This window comes from Microcaecilia unicolor, chromosome 5, assembly GCF_901765095.1.
Source record: "Microcaecilia unicolor chromosome 5, aMicUni1.1, whole genome shotgun sequence".
NCBI lineage: Eukaryota > Metazoa > Chordata > Amphibia > Gymnophiona > Siphonopidae > Microcaecilia > Microcaecilia unicolor.
The window spans coordinates 122,385,789-122,408,249 of NC_044035.1; the positions used below are offsets into that span (position 1 = coordinate 122,385,789).

Consider the following 22,461-nt stretch of genomic DNA (forward strand, 5'->3'; position numbering starts at 1 on the left):
AAAACAAAGAAAATGTTCCACTCAATGTGGAAACTCAAACGCGTGAAACCATTCTTCCCGAGGGAAACATTTTGCAACTTGATACAAGCAATGGTACTAAGCCATGTAGACGACTGCAACGGAATTTATGTGGGATGCAAAGAACAAATTATAAAGACATTTCAGACCGCTCAAAACATGGCAGCCAGGCTTATATTTGGAAAAACGTGATTCGAAATCGCCAAACCCCTCTGAGAAAAACTGCACTGGCTCTCAATCAAAGAATGTATTGCTTTCAAAATCTGCACCCTGGTTCATAAAATTATCTATGGCGAAGCCCCGGGATACATGACAGACCTCATAGACCTACCAACCAGAAATACAACAAGATCAACACGAACATACCTAAATCTCCACTACCCAAGCTGCAAAGGACTCAAATACAAATCAACCTATGCATCCAGCTTTTCCTACATAAGCACACAACTATGGAACGCATTTCCAAAAGCCGTGAAAACAACTTATAATCACCTAAACTTCCAGAAATCATTAAAAACTAACCTGTTCAAAAAGGCATACCCTACCGACCCAACTTAAATGCCTGTACCCTGCAACACAATGAAACCAAAGTTCGTAATGGACAAAACATAGCTCTTCCTCTCTGCGATTCCCTAATGTGTCTGTACACACAAACCTTCTACCACATTACTGTATTTGTTCATACCGGAATTGGCGAACGCCTTTACAGTACTATGTAAGCCACATTGAGCCTGCAAATAGGTGGGAAAATGTGGGATGCAAATGTAACAAATAAAATAAATTTTTGTAGATAAACTCCCAGTAAAACAGCTTGCCAGTGATTTGGGTGTTTTGTTAGATTGACTTTAAGCTCAAGTTTCAGCTATAACGAAAGCTCCTTTTTTTTCAGCTATAGGTAATAAAACAATTATGTTCATATTTTTTCATGCAAGATTTGATTACAATTATTTAGGCACTGTTGATATCAAGTTGGGTTGTGGTTTGCTTTTGATAAGTGTTCAAGAGCTGGTGAAGGCATTTATAGCCACTATAGCATACCATACCTATTTGATAGGTAATCAGCTTCAGTGAGGAACTTGCTCTGTGAGCCCCACTGATTACCCTTGTATCAAGTCCCATTTGATATAGGATTTTAAGGCAATAAATGATGTGGCTTCTTTGTAACAGCAAAGTTGGAACCTTATGTATTGGCCTTAACAATCCTCTCAGCAAGAGCTGTTAATAGTTCACAATTTTCATCTTATTCATAAGTTATTTAGGAAGCAGCTGGATGCTTGATTTATTTTTCTCCTTGACCTATGGTAAACAGGTGTGAATAGGATCTGATGTAATTAGTCATTCAAAGTAATACACTAACTCATTACTGTGTACACTTAAATTTATCTGCAGTACAGGATTGAAGCATAGGTAGACTAGGCATGTGCCTAGGGCCTAAAGGGATTTTTTTTTTTGGGGGGGGGCATTGAAATCATTAGGCCAGGGTCCTCAAAGAGATGGCACCATTAGTCTTTGTCCCCCCCCCCCCCCAAGTGTCTTCAGGCTTCTTTCTGCTAGCTAGAGTCTTCAACCCTTTATTCATTCATTTCAGTATTTATACACCACTTAGACCTAAGCGGTTTACAGTTTTGTTTTACAAGTACTGGGTCTGTCCCTATTGGGCTCACAATCTAAGTAGTACATTGTACTACTGTGGGGCAACAGAGGGTTAAGTGACTTGCCCAGGATCACAAGGAGCAGAGGGAATTGAACCTTGTTCCCCGGGATCTCAACCCACTGCTGACCATCAGGCAGCAAATGTACAACACCTGAAGGCACAGGTAGCATTGAGCAGCAACATAGCTGCTGGCAATTTCAGAAGATGTGAAGACATGCTTACTGGTAGCATAGAGAAGAGTGATTTCAGGGGTCTGAGAATATCTTTAAGCCCCCACATTAACTTGACATAATTAGAAAAGGAGGCTAATATATTGGTGTTTAAAATTGTATTCATATTGTGGTGTGGGGGAGGGGCCTAATGCATGTGTTAGCTTAGGGCCCAAAAACAAGTAGCGAGATCAACACGACACTTCCAAGACACCGTGGTGGCAACTAATCCAAATGTTTTATTAAAAGAAAGTTAAAAAGACCTGAGGTAGTGTTTCTTGCTTAGCACCACTGAGGTTCACTTTTCTTCTAGTTTTGATTGTCTTTTTAAGCTTATGCTTGGCACATTCACCCATCATTAGCCTTTCCAAAGGCTTGATTTGGTTGCCTTGCTTATGGTGTTCCATTCATCGGCTTACACAACAAACAGACTCCTGAAGCAGGCGTTTTTCGCCAAAACACGGCTCCATGTCGAGTATTTTTTACTTTCTTTTAATAAAGTATTTTGATTACTCGCCTCCACGGTGTCTTGAAAGTATCATGTTGATCTCGCTACTTTTTTTTTTGTTCTCTTATTTTTATCCACGTAGCGGATCTAGTTTCTCCACTTTTGTTGTTTTTTTTGTTACCTTAGGGCCCACCAGGTTAATCCAGCTCTGTTTCTCTGTAAAGATGCTTTCGTATAGACACTGAATGAATAAGTGTCTTCATACAGATAATGAGATCCATACAATATAAAACGTGAGCATACGCAAAAATAGAGATTACTAGATCAAATTAGCTCAATGGTAAATAATGCACATCATTGCATATTAGTGTGTGGTACTGCCATAGCACTTTTCCTCTATCTATCCCTATTGCATCTGAATGTAATTTGCCTTGAGCTGAGAAAGAAAATGTGTAAGCTAAACATCAAATAAATAAAAAGAGGAAAATGCCTAATCACGTTAGATATTCCTTCATACCACACATAACTCTGTATCCATAGTAATATCTTTTATTCTCCAAAAGCTTCCACATATTTAGTGCTTTCTTAAACTGATACAAGTCTATGGAAATATGCAATTCAAATGGTAATGCATTTCACTAACCTAGAATCACTGCTGAAAATGCCCGTTAACTAATAATGCCAATTAATGTTAGCATATCGTAATAGCACCTTTTAGTAAATCTAACCCTAAGTTTGTACCTGAGAAAATAGAGATCAGTGTAATTTGTCCAAGGTTACAAGAGCATCAGAGGGATATGATCCCTGGCTTTCGGCTCTGTTAAGTTCTTCCTTCATTACTCCATTTTCAAAGTATGACATAGAGACACTCTCTCACTGATACTACATTCTGTTCATCTATTCTATTCCACCTCTACTATAAAGTTCAATGCGGATTACTTATTAAGAGCTAGAACATTTATCTAGGAAGTACAATGTCTCAAATAATAACTAAATAAAATAAATAACTTACTGTTCTTGAGATATAATATATTCACTAAACAGAGTAGTCTTTATAGCTCGATTAAACATATTAAAACTGGGCAGAGATCTTATCTTAGGGGACAGTAGGTTCCGTGCTTTTGCCACTTGATAGGAAAATAATAATGTAAAAATTTTCCTTGACACACTGCCTCTAGGTTTAGGAAAAGTTATGCCACTAGAGTTAGGTATTAGATATTTTTTGTTAGAACATGACAGGCAAATGAGTCTAAACGTGTAATAAAGAGCTGTTCCCTGAAAGATCCTATATATCAAACAGTAGTGCTTAAACATAATTCTGCCTTCAACTGGAAAGCAATGCAGCCTAACACATGACAGAGTAATTCTATCAAATTTATGATTTATGTATAGATTTATTATATTTGTGTTTTAGGTATAAGTTCCATATGGGATACATTGAGTCTATGCCATAATGTCTTATGTAATGTTACATGATATTTTACTTTTACATAAAAATACAGTTGTTATGATACATTACTATGTTTTTTGCCATGGGTTGTAATACTTTGAGGGGCATAATCGAACGGGGCGCCCAAGTTTTCCTGAGGACATCCTCGCAGGAGGTCCCCGCGAAGGGGTGGGGAAACCCGTATTATCGAAACAAGATGGGCGGCCATCTTTCATTTTGATAATACGGTCAGGAACGCCCAAATCTCAACATTTAGGTTGACCTTAGAGATGGTCGTCCCCGGTTTTCAGCGATAATGGAAACTGAGTACACCCATCTCAAAAATGACCAAATCCAAGTCATTTGGTCATGGGAGGAGCCAGCATTCGTAGTGCACTGGTCCCCCTGACATGCCAGGACACCAACCGGGCACACTAGGGGGCACTGCAGTGGACTAACTGATGCACTAACTGAACGGAAAAAGCCCTTCCCTTACTGATCCCTTAGCAATTCAGAAAGGAACGGGCATGCATGAAGGAAATCGCATGCAAATGAGCTGCTCACTGATAGCTCATTTGCGCACGATTTCCTTCCTAAGGAGAGAAGCCAGTGCAGAGCAGCCAAGCATTATGAGTGGCTGCTCTGCACATGCCAAAGACGGCTTCATACATGCAGACAAGCTGCGTGTATAACAGCCATCTACAACCTTAAATAAATTCCCGATTACAACCTTAGAAAAATACAAGTCCCGGTGAAAACGTCCAAGTGCTCGTCAGGGACGTTTTTTTTTTTTTAGAGTATGGGTGAAGGACGTCCTTCGCTATGCCTCCGTCCCTGCGACGGCAGTTGAGGACGTCCAAAATGTGAATGTTTCTGTGAGAAGGACATCCATGCCTGGATGTTTCCGTGAGAAGGACGTCCATGCCTTTGCTATGCCTCCAACACCCCCTTTATTTATTTGGATTTTGGATCACAAGTAGCAGCAGTGGGATTTGAACCAGCCACCTCTGTATTGCAAGACCAGTGCTCTAACCACTAGGCCCCTCCTCCACTCCACTCCCTATGGGGGGGGGGCAGTTCGAGGACGTCCAAAATGTGATGGACCTGAGTATGACATTTCAGGCTGGCAAAAAAAGTTTTTAAAGTTGTTTTTTTTTCGTGATGGGAGGTGGTTAGTGACCACTGGGGTAGTCAGGGGAGGTCATCCCCAATTCCCTCTGGTGGTCATCTGGTCAGTTCGGACAACTTTTTGAGGCTTGGTCGTAAGAAAAAATGGACCAAGTAAAGTCGCCCAAGTGTTCATCAGGGACGCCCTTCTTTTTTCCATTATCGCTCGAGGACACCCATGTGTTAGGCACGCCCCAGTTGCGCCTTCGCTACGCTTCCGACACTCCCCCGGGAACTTTGGTCATCCCCGTGAAGGAAAGAAATTGGGGATGCCTAAAATCGGCTTTCGATTATGGCGATTTGGGCGACCCTGAAAGAAGGACGTCCATCTCCCGATTTGTGTCAAAAGATGGGCGCCCTTCTCTTTTGAATATAAGCCTGTTTATTTCTTATTAGTCACAATCATTCCCATACTGAGTTCAGTGCGACTTATATCAAGAGATCAAGTACATTGTTACATTTTAGGCTCAAGGACATTTCAAGAGAAAAAAAAAAAAACATTTTAGGCTGGAAGTATTTCAAGAAAAAAAATTACATTGGGTGCTGTACTTATTTGGTTCCTCATTCCCAAACACGTGTTTTTTGAATAGATAAGTTTTCAAGTGTTTACAGATGATTCTGTACTCTGATAATGATCTTATGGATCTTATGAACTGGGAAAGGTAAAGGGTATCATACAAAAATAAAGCTGCTATCAGCGATGCTAAAAATAATTGTGCTAGATCCATAAACATGTAAACAACTTGCAGGCCATACATCCTCTTCTCCCTGTTCATGTTGCAGAGCACATGATAAGCACTGAGTAGAGGAGGTGTTGGCACCAAATGCACATTCAAAATTCATGGGCCATCAGCAGTTCTTGTCAGTCAGCAGCAGTGACTAAATACACCCATGCTCTCTCTGCTGCCACAAGGCTGGATGGGAGTTCTGTAGGCCAGATGTGGCTCACAGGCTTTCATTTCGGGATGCTTATTATGCAACATGTAAACAGCAGCTGTAGTTTGCCTGTGCCATGCTGATTCAGATCAACATCTGTCATACCCAGCATCTTGTTTCAGACAGTGGCCAGTCCAAGTCACAACTATTCAGCAGATCTTTAGCTCACTTCCATGGATAAGAAATTACTTTCCCTAATCTACATAATAATTTTTTATGGCTCTTTCCTCAGAAATTTGTTGAAATCCCTCTTGAATGCTGCTACTTTAGTTATCTAGATCATATCTTTTGATCACAGATGTTTTAAAAATTTTTTTATCTATGATTGTGTTTCTCCTTGCTGGTTAGTTGTATGGAATGCCTCTTGTTTTAGTGTTATTTGACAGTTTAAACAGTGGTCTCTTATTTAACTGTACCATCCCCACTCATGATTTTATAAAATTCTATCCTATATGCCTTCTCAGTTATTTTTTTTACTGTTATTACATCTGCAACATTTTCTTAACTTCCCTTTGCAAAAGCAAAGCAGAGTACATACAATAAATTTAACTACAATAAAACAATAGTGGTGGCCTGACAAGTCATTTTGAGAGAGTGGCTGACATATAAGTACCCAACCGTGGCACAGTGGTGAATGCAAATGATACGCTTACTGCGTGTGGAGCGAATAGGAATTGCAGACATAGACTCTAGCATTGGAGAGGAACTACACGTGGTGTGGTCTCCCTTTTGGAACACGTTGACACCTAGGGCATGGAGCTACTTGTTAAATCTGTAAGGACACAGGAACTGACACATAACAAAAAGGGGGGAAAGGGGGGAGAAGGGATAGGTGGGGTAGGTTCGTAGATGGGGGAAAGGGGGGAGAGGTAGTTGGGGAGAAAGGGGGGGGGGAAAGATAATAAAATGTTCAGTATGACGTTTATACCTCAATGACACGCATATGTAGAGATGTGTAGTTAGTGTTCCAAGCACAACAAACTTTGAAATATGTGTGTCATGCTACTACGATGTTGTCTAATAAAAATTATTGAAACATAAATTTAACTACAATTAATCACAAAGAGCAGATAAATAGATAAGATTGTAATAAGGTAGACTTTGAGAGCAGGATTCTAATAGTAAGAAGATAGTATTGTATGTAGGAAGCTAGTGTTATTTTTAGTCTTTTTACCACCACCCCAAATTATTATGTACCAGGCACCCACAATTTGGAGTGATAAAAGACCAAGGCCACGTATGAGAAAAGCAATTTTTATTACTTACCAAATACAGATACAATTAATACAGTGAACCCTCGGTTTTCGTCGATAATTCGTCCGAAAATAATCAACGAAAAACGAAACCGACAAAAACCGAGGCAATAAGGAATTTTTCTTTTAAATGAATAGTGTGGCAAAACGACGAAATTTTTATCATCTGAGAGCAGGCAGTTATGCAGAGGCACTGAACCAGAAGCAGCAGTGTGGGCAAAACGACGAAATTTTTATCATCTGAGAGCAGGCAGTTATGCAGAGGCACTGAACCAGAAGCAGCAGTGTGGGCAAAATGACAAAATTTTTATCATCTGTGTGGGCAAAACGACAAAATTTTTATCATCTGAGAGCAGGCAATTAGGCACTGCACCAAAAGCAGCAGTGTGGGCAAAATGATGAAATTTTTATCATCTGAGAGCAGGCAGTGATCCCACAACCAGAAACAATGCCCCAGAAGAACTCCACGGGAGAACGCAAAATTAGCAGGGTGGGCATGCCGACGAATTCCGAGGCGACCGATGAAAACCGAGACAAAATTTTCGCAAAAAGAAATCGACGATAACCGAAAACGACGATATCCGAAGTCAACGAAAACCGAGGTTTCACTGTAGTTTCTCATGGGAGAACAGCTCTGCTATACATAAGTACTATCTGAAACTGTCTCTCCGAAGTAATGCTCTGATACAGCTACTTATATATCTTTTTTTCAAAACAATGCTTAATGTAGCTTCAGCAAGTTATCTTCCTCAGAGATCATCTTGTTTTCTTTTCTCACCATCTGTTTCCCCTCTGTTGCTAAACCACATTTTTTTTTGTCTATTCATAATTACTCCTTTCTCATGTCTGCTTGCACACAAGAATGTCTTATCAGATCATGAGTTTCTAGTTCATATGCTTATCAGATTTTTCCCTTTGGCCCTGTGCTCATTATTTACACTAGCCAATCAGTTACCTGCCCCACAAAAATCAACGTGCAGAAATAGGTCTTCAGTCCTGTCTTAAATTTCAAGTATGATAGCTCAGTTATAAGATTCAGTTTTGACCGAAACTTAAAAAAAAAAAAATTTGGTCGGCTTCTAATCTGTGAGGCACAAACAAACAAATCCAACACCACATCTCTCGTTATAATAGAGACTTACAAATTCCATCTGTTCCATAAAAAAGTTTTTCAATAAAATACAATAAAAAAATATAAAACTGACTCATAAAGCCTCAATGACTGGATGGTCTTAGAAACTAAAAACATGTTTAACTTCTTCTTAAAATTGGACATAGCAGGAATTCTTTTTCCATCACAGGGCCAGCCAAGTGAAACAGCTCAGGCTCGTGAATGATGTCTCAAGCAGGTATCATCATAGCACCCAGAACTTGGATATATATTTATTGCATTCCAAAGAGGTGTACATAAATAAAACTAAGGGGGTGATATTTAACCTGCAGCAGTAAATGGTTTGTTTATCCTGAAGTTGTAAGCCGCTTCCAGGCACAGGCTGCCCCTTGGGTATTCAATTCCAGGGCATGCATGTCTCCAAGCATTGAATATCCAAGTTAACCATGTACCCCCCTGATATTCAGGCCAGAGCCAAGTTAATGTGGGCACATAAAGTTAGGACACCCTTATTTTTGTCCTAACTTTATGAACTTACTTAGCGGTTAGTGAACTGAATAACACCATTAACCAACTTAAGTGCTGGCTCCACCCAAGCTCTGCCCCCAGACTACCCCTAACATAGCTGGTTAGGAAATAGCCAGTTAACAGAGATATTTAGTGGTACTACCCAGTTAAATGCCACTGAATATCGGCAGCCAGCCAGCTCAGCTGGGTTTAACTGAGCAGGAGCCTCTTCTACCTGGTTAAACCCTTTTGAATATTGACCCTTAAATGTGTGTAAGTTAAGTGACTAACTTGGTGAAGACTTCACAACGAGTTTGCTATGTCTGGGTCCCGATATGGGCCATTTTTCACCACAGCTTCTTCATGGAACCCGCTTTAACAATATCTTTCTTCAAAAATATCCATCACAACCTTTCTTTTAACCTCTCTTTTTCACAAAGATATTGGTATTGGTGTTTTTGAACCATTGACTCAATACCCTAGTGAGCAAGACTAATAATCATATTAAAGAAAAAGTTTTGATTGATATTTATGAAGAGTTATAGTTAGAATGGACTCTCTGAAGAAGCTGTGGCGAAGCATGGTCCATGTCGGGACCCAGACATAGAAAACAATTTGTGAAGTCTTCCCCAAATTAAGTGACTAAGGGGTTCATTTTCAAAGCACATAGACTTACAAAGTTCCATAGGTTACTATTGGGCTCATTTTCAAAAGAGAAGGATGACCATCTTTCAACACAAATCGGAAGATGGATGTCCTTCTCACAGAAACATCCAAATCGGTATTATCGAAAGACGATTTTGGATGTCCCCAACTGCACTCTGTCGCAGGGATGGCCAATGTTCACGGGGGCGTGTCGGAGGCATAGCGAAGTCGGGACTTGGGCGTGCCTAACACTTGGACGTCCTTGACCCATAATGGAAAAAAAGAAGGGCGTTTTCACCTGGACCGGTTTTTCTTATGACTAAGGCACAAAAAGGTGTCCGAAATGACCAGAAGACCACCGGGGAGAATCAGGGATGACCTCCCGTTACTCCCCCAGTGGTCACTAAACCCCTCTCACCCTCAAAAAACATCTTTAAAAATATGTCGTGCCAGCCTCTATGCCAGCGTCAGATGTCATACTCAGGTCCGTGACAGCAGTTTGCAGGTCCCTGGAGCAGTCTTAGTGGGTGCAGTGTACTTCAGACAGGCGGACCCAGCCCCATTCCCCCCCCCCCCCCCCCCCCACCAGTTACGTTTGTGGAGGAAACAGCAAGCCCTACAAAACCTACCAGAAACCCACTATACCCGCATATAGGTGCCCCCCTTCACCCATAAGGGCTATGGTAGTGGTGTACAGTGTGGGTAGTGGGTTTTGGTGGGTTCCCTGATAATGAGTGTGACTATTGGGCAGACTGGATGGACCGTTTTTGTCTTTATCTGTATTACTATATAAAGAAGGTGTGGGAGATTGTGTACAGTGGATTTGAGGTGGAGAGCAGGGAGAGAGGGATCAGAAGTGGTGCTACTACTACTACTACTACTTATCATTTCTAAAGCGCTACTAGACGTATGCAGCGCTGTACACTTGAGCATGAAGAGACAGTCCCTTCTCCACAGAGCTTACAATCTAATTAGGACAGACAGACAGACAGAACAAACAAGAGATAAGGGAATATTAAAGTGAGGATGATAAGGGTTCTGAACAAAGTGAATAAGGGTTAGGAGTTAAAAGCAGCATCAAAACGGTGGGCTTTTAGCTTAGATTTGAAGACAGCCAGAGATGGTGCTGTGGGGTGCTCAGTGCCTGGTTAGTTGCAGTGTCCTGTGACAGACACTGGGGGTGAGGGTGGAGGGTATGGTTATTGCACTTGTAGCACAAGCAGCTGAATTGCAGAATAAATTAAAATGGACAGCAATGGTAAGATAGGGAAAATGGCAATTAAAGTGAGCCTTTCCAAAGGTCTGTGACTTCACATAAATAAAGCCACTTGTTTAGCATAGTCAAGCACTTTGCTGTGCCACAAGTACCCTATTTGAATGGCTCCCTACCTGAGCAATAGCTGTGCTATTGCAAATCCTGTGAGGTCAGCAGCCTGATATATATTTTTTTAATGTCAAAATTACTTTTTTGTTGGGAAAATATTCAGATTTTAAAGTCCCTTATTTGCTTTCACTAGCTGCAAATGAAACTCCCTGCTGTGTTTTGCTGTGCTACCCAGATATTCCTGTTTTCTTCCATTAGTGCCGTCATGCTAGTGTTTGAGGGTGTGTTCATGAATCAAACATTTTCAGTTACTGGAAAAGAGAGTAATATCTTCCTACTGAGTTAGAGGAAATGTTTTCTGAGTTAGTGCCTTGTGAAAAGTATCTCTTGTGATATAGGAGAGTTTCCAGGTTTTGATAATCTAAGCCTGAAAGGTAAAAATCACATCTCAGGCAGAGTTCTCCAGTAATTAGGCAAAAAATAATTGTGATAATATAAATAAGACACAGTAAGATATTTTAGAGTGCCTTTTACTTTCATAATACCTCACGGAAATGTGTTAAACTGTATCAGGAAGATGCTTTGTCACTGTCCTTGTGGAATGTTCAGATAGGGCTCTTCAGCGTGGAGAAGAGATCGCTGAGGGGAGATATGAACTAGGTTTATAAAATCCTGAGTGGAGTTGAAGGGGCTAACTGCTTTGGCCTTTCCTTATAGGAGAGCCATTCCATCCCCTTTATCAATTTGGTCTTTCTAATTTCACTACATCTTTTATGAGATGTGGCGATCAGAATTGAACAAAGTCCTCACGCTGTATTGGTATCCTGGGGTGATTGTTTTATTCTCTAGTCCATTTTTTTTTTTTATTATTTTTGAAAGATATTCTTTTAGCTTTAATAGCCTGTTTCACCTCACCTTTTAACCATGGTGGCTGTTGTTTGGCTTTTCTTCTGCCTTTTCTAAAACATGGAATACATCTAATCTGGCCTTCTAAAATGGCATTTTTGAACAATAACCACACCTGATATAAGCTCTGACAGGGCAAGTCTATAACTGGATGCATGCAGTTACATACATCTTGCACATGTAAAGTGGTACCTTAATTGGCACTTATGCATTCATGTGTGCTACACGCTATTATATAAGGTAGTGCATAAATACTATAGCATGTAACTGCAAAGGGGGGATACATATGGGTGGAGCATGGGCAGGACATGGCTGTGTCTTCTACTTATGTGTGCACCTTTTAGAATACTCTGAGTTGCGTACTAACTCACGACTGCCATAGGCCTGGCGTAAGTGGGTGTAACGTAAATGTAGACACATGAATACTGACAGAATCTTGGCATCAAGATGCCACTTTTGTTGCTGTCATTGTTTTTTTTTCCCCAGTTTCCTCTTAGTCTCCCAATTGAAAGTTAGACTTCCCTGGGGTCCTCCCTCTACTTAAGTCAAATTTGATCCTATTATGTTCACTATTGCTAGGTAGTCTCAACACCATTAATCTCTCATATGAAGTACTGTGTGTGGTTAGGGGCCCATGGCCCTTATTGCCCAAGGACTCAGAACACTGTCAGTCCACCCTTGGGTCCGATATTCATATCTAACCAGCCAGGTATTGTACATAAATAGCTGTCCTTTCTTTATGCACTAGCCCATGGCCTGCTAAGTCTGAATATTGATTCAACTGGGCATGTGCTAGCCAGCTCTTTTAAAAAATGGAAATTCAGGGGATCTTTTACAAAGGCACAGTGGCGTTTTTAGTGTGTGCTAAAGATAATCGTGAGCTAAACTCTAGAGATGAGCATAGGACTATATGGGTGTCTCTAGCATTTAGCGCACACTTATTTTTAGTGCATGCCAAAAATGCTAGCATTCCTTTGTAAAAGGACTACTCAATGCCAAAGCCATCACAGGACCCGGGATTCAATTTCAAGTTTTAGCTCTAGTCACAGACAAAAAAAATGCTGGCCACCACCAGCTGAATATTGGGGAGTGTGTGTATCTCATAGATTTTTGTAGAAATCACCCTGGATAAAGGCTTCCTTAAAGTTATTTAAATATGGGCCCCCTGGACAGATTTTAGCAATTAGAAATGGCATAGGCACATTAAACAGCTTAAAACAAAAATAAAATAATATATTGAAAAAAATAAAATTCAAATATAATTTACATAAATAATATGATCAATTAAAGTGAAATAATGTAATCCTTAATATGCTTCAGCATGGCGCTGAAAGATGCTTGTTCCAGGGCCTGTACAACAAAAGACACACTTCCTTGAGATAACCAAGTAAATTTACTTTAAGGATTTGTATTTGGCTCATGCCTTTTTCATTTGTAATGCAAGGCAGGTTACATTTGGGTATAGGAAATATAGACAGTCTGAGGGGCCCTTTCACTAAGCTGTGGCAAAAAGGGGCCAGTGCTGGCATTAGCAAGTGTTTTACACGATCGCTGAATCCCCCTTTTACTTCAGCTGGTAAAAGGGAAGGTCTCACTTCCCTTCAGGAAATGGCTGGGTGGAAGTAAAGCACTTGCCACACGGCCATTTCGGGGGGGGGGGGGGAGCCCTTACCGTCGCCCATTGAGGTGCCGGTAAGGGCTCCTGCACTAACTCGGTGGTAACCGGGCAGCGCGTAGCACTGCCCGATTACCGTCGGGTACAGTTCGGCGCTACAAAAATAAGTAAATTTTTGTAGCGCCAGAAATGATGGTGTGGTATGGGTGGGAAGTACCACCGGGCTGCTGGGGTAGCCTGGCGGTACTTCCGTTATAGCGAGCGGTAAGCTCACATTGGGCTTACCGCCACTTAGTAAAAGGAGCCCTGAATTAGGTGTTCTTGCAAGTTAGAAGACTTTCTTATGCTCACTTTTATATCAAATCCAGTTTTTCTTCTCTCATCATGTTAGTTACAAATCTTCTGTGATGTCAGGCATTGTGTGGTAACAAAAGATCAGTAAAAGAGTGATGGGTTAAAGGGATGATTTAGCAAATATCACATGAGTAGGACATCTATGTTTTTATGAGAAAATAGCTGGGTATTTTCTCTATAAAAATCCAGTAAAAAATTACACAGATACAAAAATACTCTAAAGTTGATGCCTGCTGTATCTACAGATGACTTAAGATATGTGTGCATGTGTGTAGAGAAACAGCAGAAAGAAGGTGGTGAAAATACTCCTTTACAAGTCGTACGACCACCTAAACTTCCGGAAATCACTAAAAACTAACCTGTTCAAAAAGGCATACCCCACCGATCCAACTTAAATGCCTGATCCCTGCAACAAAACAAAACTAAAGTACGTAATGGACAAAACGCAACTCTTCCGATGTACGTTTCCCTAATGTGGCTATGCCACATGAACTTCATTTTACCACAACATCACTTTGTATTTGTTCTCACCGGAGTCTGCAAACGCCTCTCCGGTACTATGTAAGCCACATTGAGGCTACAAATAGGTGGGAAAATGTGGGATATAAATGTAACAAATAAATAAATTGGTGTGAGTCCTAAGAGTAAAAGTGTTCAGATTGGGAAGCTATCTCTGTTATATTAAGGATTTGTATCCTTCTAAATCCCTACAAATCAGGTTCAAAGCAGCCAACAATACCAAATATATATCACAATCTCAATTGCAATAAATTAAAAACTAATAATGAAGAATGAACAAACTTAACAAAATAAATCTTCAATTTTTTTGAAACATCATCTAATCAGAAGTTAAATTAATACGTAATGGTAAATAATTCCATACTTTAGTTGCACAAAAACAAAGGCCTATCATGAATGGACTTAGATTTCACACCTGTCATTGACAGAAAATACAGAATAAGATGGTCATTATTATGACTACTATTAAAAGAGCTTAAGAGTTGAAATATAGTTAGGACGTGTCTGAGAGGTTTCCCATTCAGAGTTGTAATAGTTGGATAACACAACTTAAACAAAATATGCTCGTCGACAGAAATCCAGAATGACAATGGATCTCTGCTAGAAGGTGATTGAGAAGAAATATGAAAACCCAAATATGTATACTCTTGAGGAAAGGAGGGACAAGGCAGATATGATAGAGATGTTTAAGAATAAACCTTTCTAAAGACGAGGAGCTATAGAGCTAGAGGTCATGAAATGAAGCTGCAAGGAGGTAGCCTAAAAGCAACATCAGAAAATACTTTTTAGCAGACGGAGCGGTGTCTGAATTCAAAAAGGCATGGGATAAATACAAAGGATTCCTGTATAGCAAGAGGCTGCAACTAAAATGAAACTTACATGATTTTCACGCTTCAAAGAAGGCATTGGGGGAGTAACCTGCGTGGAACAGTAAGTATAACCAAGTTTGTACAGGCTCAACACTAAAAACAAATGAGGGAGAATAACTTTGAATTCCCTGTTATGCTTTTTGTCCTTTGTATTGCTTTTGCCTTGTTTGGGAGGATCACCAAATAAAAAAGTGTTTTGTTTAAATATGTCTAGTGATTGCAAGGCACATCTGTCCTTTTACCTCATGCTGCAAAAAGAGATTAGTTTAGGAGCTGCAACTTCAGACTGTTCCTCACTGGTTGGCTAAAGGGCACATTTTCCTGATCATGCTACAGTTAACAAGAAAGGTTAACACTGGTCTTAAACTTTAGGCAGTGAAACTCATTGCCTGTGAGTATTGGAAGGTTATCAAATTATATGCCTTTCACTGGTCCTTAAAAACTCTCAGGCTGATTTTTCAAACGGAGTATGCATTGGGTGGTAGATAGTCAACATATAACTCCCTTATTCCTATGTTTGCACAACTGTTTCCTTCTCTTCTCTATTGTTCTAAAACCAGCTGTTCCACATTCATTACCACTGTCACTTAGGAGCCCAACAAGAATTTCATAACTAATAAGGATTAGATTACATAAAACACTGTAGCGTAATCTTACAGTTCATGTTCCTAAGAGTACATCAACCTGGTGTAGTTTGCTTCAGGGAGACAAAGTGGTGAGGCGGCACCTTTTACAACTTGTTCTAGGAATTATCTAGCAGGGAAATATTGTGATTTCCAAGAATCTTTTATGTTTACTTATGGCTTTTTGGTTTTAGAATACTTTGAATATGTTCTCTATGAACTTAACATTTTCCAAAATTAACAATTTGAAAGAGCTGCTGTTTGCATATCCCAGTATACACTAGGCTCTGCATCACTTTTGACGTTTTGGTGCAACTTGAATACACTTGAAATCCAGGTGGGCAGCAGGGTTTCCAGTAAACAGCTCTAGGGAATAATATTTGGCTGTTACTAAGGCAACCAGCTGAGGTTGGACATAGTAGTATACATTCCATTTATTAGGTGTTTTCCGAAGGGCTTGCGTTAGGGATGAAAGTATTTTTTTCTATGCTTACATTTGTTATCTTTAGAAATAAAGGTTTATCTTATGTTTGATTCCCAAATGTTGTGTATATCAAACCTCTTTAGTTGTCCTCAGTCTGAGATTATAAAATCAAATCACAGGACAGCACTTTTTTGTAGTCTATGATATGACTGTGTGGTGAGTTGCATAACTGAAGAATATATATAAATATAGATATATATAGATATAATTCATTTTTTAAGAAGTTCTTAATTTTATAGTACTAGCTGTAGATGTGATACACAGGGTAATCATTATTGTAAGTGATGTGGTATTTAATAGTCACTTGAGGGGAAGTTATCAACATAGGCTCCTATTAAGACATGTTATTTTACTAGAAACCCCATTTATTAATAACTAGGTCTCATTGCCTAAAATGGGACCTGAGCTAAAATGAGTTAATATTAGATAACACTTTTTAATGGTAGCCCACAACTAAGCCTTTTAGTCTGGTCACATTTAGTCGCAAAATTGATTGTATTTGTAGCATTATTGATTTATTTATTGATTGTTTGGGATATACTAACCGCCTTTATGAAGAGATTTCACCCAAAGTGGTGTATAACAGGTACAGTTTAACATAAAACTTACAATTTTGTTAACAGCATAACAATAGTAAAAATGACTAAATATAAACATAAATACAATAAATGAAGTAAACTTGAAAACAGCAAATTAAAACCTAATAATAGGACTACTATGAAACAGTATATAAAAAAAATATATATATATATATATATATATATTTAACAGCATTGAAATTCAATAACAGAGATACAATATGATGTCAACATGATACTAATGAAATATCTAATAAACACGTTTTAGAACATTCAAATAGCATAGATATGCAGTACAGCTTACCATGTAGCCAAAAGGCCAAATGCAAATATGTAGATGGGGACAAAATGGGTGGTACAGTCAGTTTGGATAAATAGATGGTGCCTAACAATAAGGCAAGTTCTTTGTACAGTTAAATAAGATATAAGGAACTAGTCTAAGTTACAGTGAGGGGCATAATCGAACGGGACGCCCAAATTTTCCTGAGGGCGTCCCCGCAGGACGGCCCCGTGAAGGGGCGGGGAAACCGCTATTATCGAAACAAGATTAGCGTCCATCTTTCGTTTCGATAATACGGTCGGGCACACCCAAATCTCAACATTTAGGTCGACCTCAGAGATGGTTGACCTAAATGTTGAGATGGTCGACCTTAGGGATGGTCATCCCCGGTTTTCAGCGATAATGGAAACCGAGGACGTCCATCTCAAAAACGACCAAATCCAAGCCATTTGGTCATGGGAGGAGCCAGCATTCGTAGTGCACTGGTCCCCCTCACAAGCCAGGACACCAACTGGGCACCCAAGGGCACTGCAGTGGACTTCGAAATTGTTCCCAGGTGCATAGCTCCCTTACCTTCGGTGCTGAGCCCCCCAACCCCCCCCCCCCCAAATCCACTCCCCACAACTGTACACCACTACCATAGCCCTAAGGGGTGAAGGGGGGCACCTAGATGTGGGTAAAGTGGGTTTTGAAGGGCTCACATTTACCAGCACATGTGTAACAGGTAGGGGGGGTGGGCCTGGGTCCACCTGGCAGAAGTGCACTGCATCCACTAAAACTGCTCCAGGACCTGCATACTGCTGTCATGGAGCTGGGTATGACATTTGAGGCTGGCATAGAAGCTGGCAAAAAAAATTTATTTTTTTTTAAGGGTGGGAGGGGGCTGGTGACTGTCAGCATTCGTTGTCTAGGTATGGTCCCTGGTCCAATTCGCAGAGGTAGTGGGGGTTCCCAAGAATACATAATCCACACAGGTTTGGATATATGTAGAAAGTATATTGTATTTACATATATAGGCTCATAGCACTTAGTACAGGTAAATTATTATCTGTGTGTGGGGGTTTAGATGGGAATCAATGAGAGAAAGGTAAGAGTGGGGGGTTGCAGAGAGAAGCCTTGGGGTAGAGCTGAAGATGTGTGTGTGCAGAGAAAGAGCCTAAGAAAGCAGAACCATGTGCTCTGAGAGAGAAAGCTTTGAGGTAGGGCTGAAGGAGAAAGGGGGGGGGGGCCAGAGCCAGGGGCTCTGGTGGCTGAAGATGTGTGTGTGCAGAGAGAGAGAGAAAGGAAGAGAAGCCAGAGCAGAGCCATGTGCTCTGCTTTATATATATAACAGGAACAGAGAGGGATCAAATAACTTCTTTTCTTCCCAGCCTTTGTTCTCAGCTCTCTCCTTTGCAAACTCCAGTTTAATTTCCTGATGTAAGGAAGGTGAGCATTTTCACAGGTTTTAGATTTTGAAGTCCCTAGTTTTGGAGTCTCTCTGTCTGGCTTTCCTTGTTCTCAGAGAGCTGTGCTCCCAGATGTCCAGAGAGGACAAAGGTATGTTAATTAGGGGTACTTGTGAAAACAAAGGGCTAGCAGGCAGCTGGGCACCATTTGGTCCATCTTCCATCCTCAGTGCTTCCTGAGGGAGGGGGGAGTTATCAGAAGCTGGTTTCATATTAATCTAAGTATGTCCCGCAAGTCTGACATCCAGCAATCCTGACAGTGACCACTGGGGGAGTAAGGGGAGGTCATCCCCGATTCCCTCCGGTGGTCATCAGGTCATTGGGCACCTTTTTGAGGCTTGGTCATGAAAAAAAATGGACCAAGTAAAGTCGACCAAATGCTCATCAGGGACGCCCTTCTTTTTTCCATTATCATTCGAGGACACCCATCTCTTAAGCACGCCCCAGTCCTGCTTTCGCTACACCTTTCGACACTCCCCCATGAACTTTGGTCGTCCCCGTGATGGACTGCAGTTGAGGGCGCCCAAAATCGACTTTCGATTATGCCGATTTGGGTGACCCTGAGAGAAGGACGCCCATCTCCCGATTTGTGTTGGAAGATGGGTGCACTTCTCTTTCGAAAATGCCCGAGTGTGTGTAGCAAGCTAGTCCAGGTGCAGAGTGGTATATAGTCAATCACCCTATGCATTAAAAGCTTGGGAGAAGAGCCAGGTTTATGCAATGAATTAGTCTCCTCTCTGTGAATAGTTTTGATATTCCAAATAATTTAAACATTTCCCCATACACACTAGTAGATCCCCTCTGGGTACTTTCTCAAGAAAGAGCAGGAAGGAAATGATCAGGATGTTTGGGAAGGAGGAGACTGAAAATACTGAGCTTTCAAAATTTGATCAGTACATGTTTAATGCATTTTAAAAATAATAAGGAAGTTGTGCCATCCCTTTTATGAAGAAAGAGCCTAGGGCTCTTCAGCTTGGAGAAGAGACAGCTGAGAGGAGATTTGATGGAGGCCTATAAATTACTGAGTAGAGTGGAATAAGTAGTTGCAAATCACTAATTTACTCTTTCCAAAAATACAAAGATTAGAGGGCATACAATGAAGCTACTAAGCAATAAATTTGAAACAAATCAGAGAAAATATTTCTGCACTCAACGTATAATTAAACTCTGGAATTAATTGTCAGAAAGTGTGATAAAAGCAGTTACCTTAGCAGGATTATAAAAAGGTATGGCAGCTTCCTAAAAGAGAAGTCCATAAGCCTTTATTTAGGTGGACGTGGGAACATCCACTGCTTATTTCTTGGATAAGCAGCATAAAATCTGTTTTACTCTTTTGGGATCTTGCCAGGTACTTGTGACCTGAATTGGGCCACTCTTTGAAACAAGATACTGGGCATGATGGCCCTTTGGTCTGTTCCAATATGGCAATGCTCATGATGTTATGTTCTTATGAATCATAAAATTCCGGTGTGGTCATATTGTCTTGTAGTTAGACCCATATCAGCTCATCACTCTGCACGTGCATTAAAGTTTTTTAGAGCCTTATTGGTGCTGATTTTTAGAATACTTGTTTCCTCTCCTTACATTTTTTTTCTTAACTGTACTAATAATAGGAGACACAAGAATCTATACATTATTTAACCTGCATCTTGCTAATTTCTTCATTTCAGCACTTACAGAATCCTGCCAACTTCCATAATGCAGCCACAGAGCTTCTGGACTGGTGTGGTGATCCGAGAGCATTCCAGAGACCTTTCGAACAGAGCCTAATGGGCTGCTTGACGGTATGACAAATTCCTATGATGCTTGATTAGAGATAAGAACCTATTTTCCACCCAGACACAGAGGCAGCTTACATCATTAATAATACAAGTGCTGTGACACTTTCTCGATAATGTGACAGGATGTGGGCACCAAAGTCACATTTCTCTATAATTCTATTCCCCACTCTTTAGTAGTAGTATTAATAATAATAATAATACTGTAATACTACAAGCAGCCCGGTGTGATAAACTGTAATAATCACAGTGCAAAAGTTTGCTTCTGGCTTAGCGTTGATTTGGTGTACATTGCAATTACTTTTGATGTAGCATGTATTGGAGTGCACTAAATTTGAAATAAAAAGCTGTGCTGATCTTGGCACAGTGAGCATGTAAATATGTGCCAATGAACTGCATACATAATTACTTCTAATGCAGCAAATTGTGCTAAAGATGAGCACAATCGTTTACTTTCTACTTAGTGCTAAAATTTTAGCAGAAACCAAGAAATGAAACAGTAAGCACTGGATCCCCAAGTTGGGGACACACAGATCTCTGGGCCCCACTGGTATAGGACCTTTGCACAAGGAGGCCTCTGAGTAGAGAGCCATCCCCTCCACAAATAAAAAGAAGAAATTTTGGAACCCCACTTTAATGGATTAGTAACACCTACTTGGTCCAAAGGAGGCATGTGGCTTTGTTCTAACTGCCACTGTCTTTTAAATGGTGGTTTGAGTGATATTGATCAGTTCAACCCTGCCTGATATATAAGATATCAGATGAACTACTGCCATTTTCCAAGATAGCGGCAGTGAAAAAGAAGTGGAAGATGTCAGATTCCTGCTTGGCACCAGGTATGTATTTGTGGTCCATCAGGGGATTCAGAAGGTTTGGGTGCCCTTTGATTGAAGACCAGCCTGTGCTGAGTACCCTGGCTCAGGGTGCCAAGATACAGAATCTCTAGACCAGAAAACTCCCATAGTGGGCCCTGGGTATTCTGTGCTCTGTTGCTGGCCTCCACCCCTTCAGGGAAGAGTGTTGTAGAGCCGCAGGGAGCTGCCACTGTTTAGCACACACACACCCACACACACAAAAAGAATCTATAAAAACAACCAACAAAGTGGAGGTGTGCTGTGAAAAAAAAATGCATAGACCCAGTCTTCTTCTGAAGTTTGTTGCTGTCTTCCGCTATGGTGGAGAAGTTCAATCTGTTCAGAACTCTGCTGCACGTCTCATATTCCGCCAGAACCGATATACTCATATCACCCCTCTCCTCAAGTCACTTCACTGGCTTCCGATCAGATACCGCATCCAATTCAAGCTGCTTCTTCTTACCTACAAATGCACTCAGTCTGCTGCCCCTCACTATCTTTCTACCCTCATCTCCCCTTACGTTCCCGCCCGTAACCTTTGTTCACAGGATAAATCCCTCCTCTCAGTACCCTTCTCCACCACCGCCAACTCCAGGCTCCGCTCATTCTGCCTCGCCTCACCCTATGCTTGGAACAACCTTCCTGAGCCCTTACGCCAAGCCCCCTCCCTGCCCGTCTTCAAGTCTTTGCTTAAAGCCCACCTCTTCAATGCTGCATTCGGCACCTAACCCTTACCGTTCAGTGAATCCAGACTGCCCCAATTTGACTGCCCCTATCGGACCGACCGTTCACTTGTCTATTAGATTGTAAGCTCTTTGAGCAGGGACTGTCTCTCTTTGTTAAATTGTATAGTGCTGCGTAACCCTAGTAGCGCTCTAGAAATGTTAAGTAGTAGTGGAGAAGTTGCTTCTGTGCTTAATTTGTCAGAGGTGGGGTCTTACCACTACTGGAGTGTGTAAAATATGCATGGTGGTGGAGGCAGCAGGGCCATCGGAGTCAGCTGACTCACACGGGGTGCTGTGATTGCCGTGGTATCAGCTCTGGGTTTGGAGTCAGGTGCGAATATCTGAGCAGGTATGGTTTTGATGGGAACTTCCGCCATATTGGAAGTACAGTCCGCGGTGGGTAAGCAGACTGCATGGCTCATGAGACAGGCCTCTGGCACACAAGGAATCTTTTGAGATGCAGGAAGGACTCCCCATAGGGGGATTTCCTTCGGAGTTTGTCTGCGCTATGAATAAGGCGTTTTTATTGCAGTAATCCAAACCCCTGGCTGAGAGAGATTTAGGGACTTCCAGGGGGAACATGTCAGGCTGTAAGTAGCCCAGGACATTGTGTGAAGAGCAGGAAATGGCTGCCATGGAGTTGGACTTGGAGTCCCTTGGAGGGGGGGGGGGACTTAGATGAGCAGGATTTTGATGATTCTAGGTGAGGAGGAAGAGATTCCTTCTC

The 22,461-nt window shown here is 41.0% G+C and overlaps 1 protein-coding gene across 1 annotated transcript in view; it reads left to right on the forward strand.

Moving 5' to 3' along the window:
• ZMIZ1 (zinc finger MIZ-type containing 1) overlaps positions 1–22,461 on the forward strand; it is a 1,052,488-nt gene that overhangs the window by 651,082 nt on the left and 378,945 nt on the right. Inside the window, 1 exon segment of the mRNA XM_030203240.1 lies at positions 20,048–20,161. Coding sequence (XP_030059100.1) covers positions 20,048–20,161 — 114 coding nt within the window.